This window comes from Lactuca saligna, chromosome 3 (assembly GCF_052625555.1).
Source record: "Lactuca saligna cultivar CGN05327 chromosome 3, ASM5262555v1, whole genome shotgun sequence".
In the NCBI taxonomy this organism is placed as follows: Eukaryota; Viridiplantae; Streptophyta; class Magnoliopsida; order Asterales; family Asteraceae; genus Lactuca; species Lactuca saligna.
In genome coordinates, this window is record NC_136419.1 from 57266753 (window position 1) to 57274514 (window position 7762).

A 7762-nucleotide genomic window follows, 5' to 3' on the forward strand; every position below is an offset into this window, starting at 1 on the left:
AAAAAAAATACATTTATATATTTAAAATACATTTAAGTATGTAAAACAAAATATATAATTTTTTAAAAAAAGTACATCATTACATGAAAAAATACCAAAATACAAAAAAGTACGTAAAAATACCTAAAAATTCATATAATTATGTAAAAAAATACGTTTATACCTTTAAAATACATAAAAAGGTAAAAAATATATATATAAATTATTAAAAAGGTCATAAATACGTAAAAGTACTTAGAAAAAAATACATAAAAATACGTTTATACGTTTAAAATTTTTTTTTTTTAGAAAATTTAGGAATATAGACACTAAAGTCCCAATATTTTCATCGATTTGACAAGAAAATCCTATACTTTATTTTTTTGACAGTAAAGTCCAAATTACCAGCAGTTTTTGACACTTTTACCCTTTTTTTTCCGGTTAGCCGGTAATTAGGAGTTTTTTGTCAAAAAAATAAAATTTAGAACTTTCTTGTCGAATCGTCAATTAGGACTTTATTGTCAACAAAATAAAGTTTGGGACATTCTTGTCAAATCATTGAAAATATTGCGACTTTAGTGTATTTTCGTAACCCAAGAACTTTTAATTGTAACTTTTGTTGCATCATCACTGTTTTTCTTACCATCATCATTTTTACCCTAACACAATCACGATCAGGAGAAACATATGGAAAATAGAGAGCGAGAAAGGGTGAAAAGACTTGTAAAACTTTCTTATTGCTTCGCCGCCAAATCTTGAACTAAAAAGTGGGGACAGATTATACAAACACGAACAACACATGCCTAGTCAAAAAGGTGTGAATGTGGAGAAGGGAAAGAAAGGCAATTTTGTTTTGAGATTAAAAAAACGATTTAACAAGAAGCAAAAAGTCAACACAACCCTGGTTCCTTCTTTCTTTCTTTCTTGATTATTTCCATTTTTTTTCAATGTTGGCTTGCTGAGATTAAAAAAACGATTTAACTAGAAGCAAACGTTAAAGATTTCATGTAACACCCGGTTCCTGGTGCGTATTTAAATTCAGGTAAATTCATTTTTTGCTTTGGGACTCGGCAAGTTGGAGGCTCGTCGAGTAGACTCGATATTGACCGGGAAGTTTAATGATCTACTCGAAGAGTCGGGAGACCGACTCGACGAGTAGAAGTTGTCTGGATGAAACCCTAATATTTAGCATTTGTACCCTATTTCAACAACTTATAATGCCCCAACCCAACCTCCATTGTTCCTCCCAACCCAGAGAAAGCCCCAATTCGAACCCTAAGCCTCTTTTGAGTGTTCTTGAGCTTTTTGGTGACTTTTTTGTGCATTTGAAGTTGGAAGAGAAGAAGGAAGCTTGGGAATTCAAGTGCAAGCTAGTAGATCCTGAGGTTTTGCTTCATTCTCAGTTCATTCAAGGTAAAAAGCTTGAACCTTGACCATCTATCTCTTAGATCTTATTTTGGGGCTATTTTCTACCCTTTTTTTATGAGTTGTGAAGTTATAGTAAGATTTTGTGAGTGTGTTTGGAGTTACACTTCAAATCTGGAACCATTGAGGGTTTCCATGGCATAAAGGTGACAACTTTATGGCTATGGGAGATCCATGCTTCTTATATACCTCTTTTTATGGCTTTTGAGCCAAAAACCCCCATGTATGGACGTCAAGATTGGAACTTTACGTATAACATAGACCATAGGAGGTCAGATCTATGGTTTGGATGCATTTAGACCAAGTAAAATCGACTGTATAGTTTCGAACAAAGATGGACTCGGAGAGTCGTTGATGGGACTCGGTGAGTCGGGACGTATTTTCCATCAAATCCTTTTTGTTGATGGACCAGATGCTAAGATTGAAGGCCCCTCGGTTGTTTGGGCTTATTAGGGACCTGGAAGTCATAGAACTCGGCGAGTGTATGAGCCGACTCGGCGAGTTCAAGGCAATGTCCCAACCACATGAAGATGGACTCGATGAGTCATAGACTAAATACCTTCAACGGATGAAGATAAACTCGACGAGTTCAAGGAGGAACTCAGCGAGTCGGTTGAAGAAGGACCGATGTGTTGTTGAAGGCGAACTCGTCGAGCTCTTACTAGAATCGACGAGTAGGGATGAGGTTGTAGCTTTTCATCGATAGGGGGACTCGACGAGTTGGTGAACCAACTCGGCAAGTCTGGTCAACCAGATGTTGAATTTGAACAAATTTGACTTTGACCAAGGTTTCGAGACTTGTGATTTGTTACTTGATGTTTTGAAATGATAGCAACGATGTTTTCCGTAAACTATTTTTATAAGTAATATAATTAAACAAAAAAATTTAGGTCTCGATTTTGGGATGTTACATTTCAATAGGATCTAGCTGACTAGAGAAGGTTTCAATACTCTTATGCTTAAAGAGTATCATATCATTAAATTTCTAACAAAAAAAGGGATATATACACTAAAATCTCAATATTTTCAACGATTTAACAGAAAGTCCTAAACTTTATTTTTTGACAGTAAAGTCCTAATTGACGATTTGAGAAGAAAGTCCTAAACTTTATTTTTTTTGACAAAAAAGTCCTAATTACCGTCTAACCGGAAAAAAAAATGGTAAAAGTGTCAAAAACTGTCGGTAATTTGGATTTTACTGTAAAAAAAAGTTTCGGACTTTCTTTTCAAATCGATGAAAATATTGGGAGTTTAGTGTACATATCCCGAAAATATATAGAAAAGTCTCATTATTTTTTTAAAATTAACGATGTGGTCCCATGCCTGAACATATCAAAAGAGGCAAAAATAATAAAAAAAAAAAAAAAATCAGTTTTTTTGGGCTTTTCTATAAAAAAAATTGGGATTTAATCGTTGATTTTTTCTCAAAATCATGGGAATTTTCTACAAACTTCCCTTTTAGATTAGTTACATTAGTCCCAAATCAAATGTATTGGCTTTCTTTTTTTAGCCTTGTACTCAAATATTTACTTTACTAGTTTTGCCAAACTCTCACCAGTTGGCTATTTTTGCATTTAGGACAATTGCAAATTGTTTTAACTCTTTTGCATAAAATGAGCACTATACATTTGCCGTGTTAGATATTCATAGAATTAAGCCTTTATCATTGCTTTTTCAACCACGTGTATAATGTACTTAAGGGATTTAAAGTCTCTTTCATGATTGGAGCTCTGTTATTTTCCCTGTTTTAGATTATCAATTATGCGTTTTGTGATAAAATATGCATTTGGTAAATTTTCATCTTACCTTTTTATAGGCAGATACTAAATGGACAACCTAGAGTATAAGATTAGGTCATGGGAAAAAATTACCGTATGATTGGCTTGGGATATTACCAGATATAGAAGGTGTAACTGAATAAGTAACATTACAACATTCTTAAAAAAAATCTTGTGTCGAGAATACATAAAATATATGAATAAGTAACACTCAACCACATAAACTTAAAATAAAATCACAGCAAGGGAGAGCAGCAGAGTCCAGCATCCGTATTATCAGTTTAAAGAGCATACAGTAGTTACACACTTAAACATTCTTGTTTTTTTTTTTACAGTAATACAATATGGTCTTCTTATGTTAGTGTTAAGATTCTTCAACATGTAATTCATAAGAAGCTTGTATCAAGAGTTAAGATGGTAAGTGAAACCTTCTGTAAACGTTTTACAAAACCTGGCCTACTGAAATATGTATTTTAATTTGGATTTATTTGACATAAAATGTATAAGATTTTTTATGTTGTGTAAAATTAAAACTTTTTACATGTATTGGAAATCCAAGTGATGGAAAAAGTTGCTAATTTTCATCTGAAAAGATAGCTAATGCAAATCCGTTTCTAAACTACAGGCAAAACTTGTGCAGCTACATTTCTAGAAGGATTGCAATTTTCATTGACTTATTTATCTACTACATAATGACATAAGAAAACATATCCGGAGTATCATAACAAGAAGGAATATAAATGCTGATATAAGAAAACGTATCAGTAGTATCTTAACAAGAAGGCATTTATATGCTGATGTAAAAAACATATCAGTAGTAGTATCTAACAAGTATCTTAACAAGAAGGCATTTAAATGCGGATATAAAAAAACATATCTGTAGTATCTTAACAAGAAGGCGTTTAATTGCATAAATATCATAGGGTGCATCATAGGAAACTACAGAAAAATAAAGAACATTGAAAGTACACTAAATTTTGCCTTCATCAACAGATTTGAAACTTGGTGCATCGTTGGCCTTTCATGTGGATTCGAACATGCTCTTGAGACTCTTAATACTAACATAACTTCTTTCTCAACTTGGGATGAGGGAGGTGGTATCCGGCTGTCTCCCACATTTGCTAACACCAGATGATCATCTGATAATGTTGGTAAAGATGTTATGAGTTCCCCAGGATGCTTTCCCATGACCACTTCTAGTGCAACAACTCCAAAGCTATACACATCACATTTCTCATTTGCCACCATCGTATAAGCAAGCTCTACATCCAAAGAAACATAAGAAAAAAACAAAAAAGCTATATCAATCTCACATGATTCTAACGTAGATACATATTTATGTAAATCATGAAACTTAAGAACATGTAGAACTACAATCAAAAGATTATGTTACCTGGAACGATATAACCATAGGTTCTAGCTACTGCGCTCCAGTTTGATGAGTCTAGCTTTAAAAGCTTGGATGTGCCAAAATCAGAAATGTGTGCCTCATAATCAGAATCAAGAAGGATGTTGGATATGGAAATGTCTTTATGCACTATAGGCAGTGAACAATCGTGATGCATATAAGCCAAACCATTGGCAACGCCCTTTACAATATTGACCCTTGTTAACCAATCCAATTCTTTTGCTAATACATCACTTTTTAAAATAGATCCAAGGATGCCATTTTCATGGTATTCATAAATCAAAATTGAGTTGCGGGCATGGGAGCAATACCCATAGAGTTTCACTATGTTTCGGTGCCTTATGTTCGTTAGTGCCCATACCTCATTAAGGAAACCACTATGATCAACATTCCCGGATGATGAATGAAGTTTCTTGACAGCAACCACATTGTCAGGTTGTAGCTTAGCCATACCATAAATGCCGCTATCCTGTAAGATGTGGTCTTGCAATACCCAAGATTGGGTCCTTGAGGCAACAAAAGCATCTGAGGTAGCCTCTGCTGCCGTGTATAAACCCAAACCACCAAACCGAATGGGTAGGGAAGCAAGTCGCCAAAGAAGGGGCCACCACAAACCACAATGTCCTCAATCGTCCGGCGTAATTAATTGTCGAAGAACAACGCTGCCTCCTCCATGTGAACGGTTTGGCACATCCTCAGCCCAAAGAAAAGTTTAGCAATACCCATACAAGACCAAAGTAGAAGGAGATCACTCTGCGGGTCAAATAATTGTGGAAGAAGGCGCATCAAATTCACAGCGCCTTCAGCTCTCTTTATGGCTAAGTTGCTAATGAAACTAGCATCTCTGCTAATAGCTCCCCCGAGAAGTTCCACCCCCCAATGGCAGCCTCCCGATGCTAACCGGGAATAGCCCCTCATGCAGCTTCCTTCCATCACACGAGGGCAAAAAGAGCTCGGTTTTCTTGATATTCAACTGAAGGCCCAATTGTGGGCCAATAGCCTTAATGGTGTCTAAGGCTTTGGCCACCTCCTCAAAATCTCCAATAAGTGTGCCATCATCCAGGTACCATGCATGGAGAAGAAGCTTGCAATTGTCTCTAATATTATGCAAGAGCGGGTGCAACACAAGTGCAAAGAGAAGTGGTCCCAAGGGGTCTCTTTGTTGAACTCCAGTAGAAGACCAAATATGTGCGTCCCCTAGATATAACCTTGCTGCTTGACCATATAGGAATTCTACCCACAAGGATATAGAAGGGCACCTCAATCTGACCTCATGAAGTAATGTGGATCTGTCAACAAGGTTAAATGCATTAGAGAAGTCCACAGTAAGCATGGAAAGAGACCCGTCATTGTGGCGTTCATTCAACACCCTATTGGCACTATGTAATATGGCTTCAGCGCCACCCGACACCCCAACCCCAAACTGAAAATCATTGAGACACTTGACCATTTCTTTACCAACACCTTTCATAGCCAGCTTGGAAACCAAACATCTCCATATAGTTCGTACTACAATAGGTCGTATTCCCTTATAAGGTTTTAGAAGCGGGTTGAGAGGAGCAGAGGCAACAAATTCCGCCAAACTTGAAGGCCATCTCCCCTAGCCATAAATTAATTACACATGTGATAGCACATAGGAGGTCTTTGGTAATTGCTGAACCTTCTCCACAAAGAGCATCTAAGATGTGTTGAGATCTCTCTTCCACACGAGGTTCCTTTAGGGAATGATTTAATTGCCCCAATAACATTGTCAATATCAACCACAAGGGGAGGTACTGAACATATGGTACTCAACATGGATGGTGCTGGCTTGTGTGGATGCTTATCCTCCAATGCCTTCGTGGTAGCATCCCCATATGGAGCAACCCCTAAGAAACATAATACTTTCACTGATGCTGTGAAATGCCCATCAGCAACCTTACAGAGACATTGTCTGATGTTGGTATATGACCCCGTTTTCTATCCTCCTGAATGTACTCTTCTTTTTTGCCTTGTTGCTCCATCCTTGCATTGTCAACAAAGTTTTTAACAAGCTTGGCCATACCATCTTCTATACCCCAAGTAGCTAATGCGCTTAAGATGTTACGATGTTACAAGGACTTACTGTTCCTAGACCTACTTTCGTGTCTATTCTTGGGCCTAAACACCTGAAGAGTACACCTAGGAAGAATTAACAATGTAACCCATGCTTCAATGGACCCGGGATAAGCCATAACCTTGGAAAATGCTGATTTCAAAGCCTGAGAGAAAGCCATACAACAATTATGAGTGATGCTTTTGACAGTGGTGATAGGTAGCTTAAACACAAGATCAAGGAGCTGAGCATCCAACACTAACCCCTCATTGAGGTTGGCATCCGGTTCATTGGGTGGTGGCTTTTGAATATCAACAATATGTTCTCGCATGTCATGAACATGACCATTAAATTTAACAAGACCACCTGAGTGCCGATACGAGTGGCTTAGGTCATGGAGACTTATACAATCCCCACATATCCATTAACCAAACTCCTTCAATGTTGTTGTCACTGACATAAACAATCCAAGGTCTAAAGAAATAGCATCTCGCAACACAGCTCTACGCTCATCCATAGAAAGGTGCAAACTCTTAATATGAGAAATCATACGAGATATCCCCTTACCACCCACTTCACCGTTCGGGCAACAATGAAACCACCGAAAAGGACATAGCCATGTTCCGCTCGTATATGAATGAGAAGACGCCATAAACATATAAATAAATCTTACTAAAGCCTCAAGGGTAGGCTCGGAAAGAGAAGCAAAAATCCAAAGAAAAGAGTGACACTCCAACAAAAGGTTGGAGTGCACAATGAAAAACCACCCCGGAAGAGTCTCTACATCTTTTTGGGTCTTAATATGGCTGCAACACTTGAAAAAAGACCTTTAGACATTTTATCGAACACCTGGCGAGCAGAAAAAGAAATGTATGATTTGATCCAATGAGGCTTGAGAATTTAACCCATATATAATCCCCCTTTAGTGAGTAAAAGTTAGTTTTTTTTTCATTTTAAAAAAATAAAACACCTAAAACCGTAGGTTTTTAGATGAAACAGTAGATCAATTTTAATCTACTCTTTGGGAAATAGTAGACTTCTCAAAGGAAACAGTAGACTATTTTTTCCTCTACGGTTTCGTCGTGAAAAATGAAAAAA

General features: G+C 36.9%; 1 protein-coding gene across 1 annotated transcript; it reads right to left on the minus strand.

Annotated features, from left to right (window-relative positions):
- Positions 1–2707: 2707 nt before the first annotated feature.
- LOC145035576 (MDIS1-interacting receptor like kinase 2-like) lies at positions 2708–5041 on the minus strand. The gene is made up of 5 exons (XM_078984103.1): positions 4576–5041; positions 4220–4444; positions 4056–4121; positions 3276–3317; positions 2708–2727 (listed from the first exon to the last, which is right to left on the minus strand). The coding sequence occupies exons 1-5, from the start codon at positions 5039–5041 to the stop codon at positions 2708–2710; spliced, it is 819 nt and encodes a 272-aa protein (XP_078840229.1).
- Between the last annotated feature and the right edge of the window lie 2721 nt (positions 5042–7762).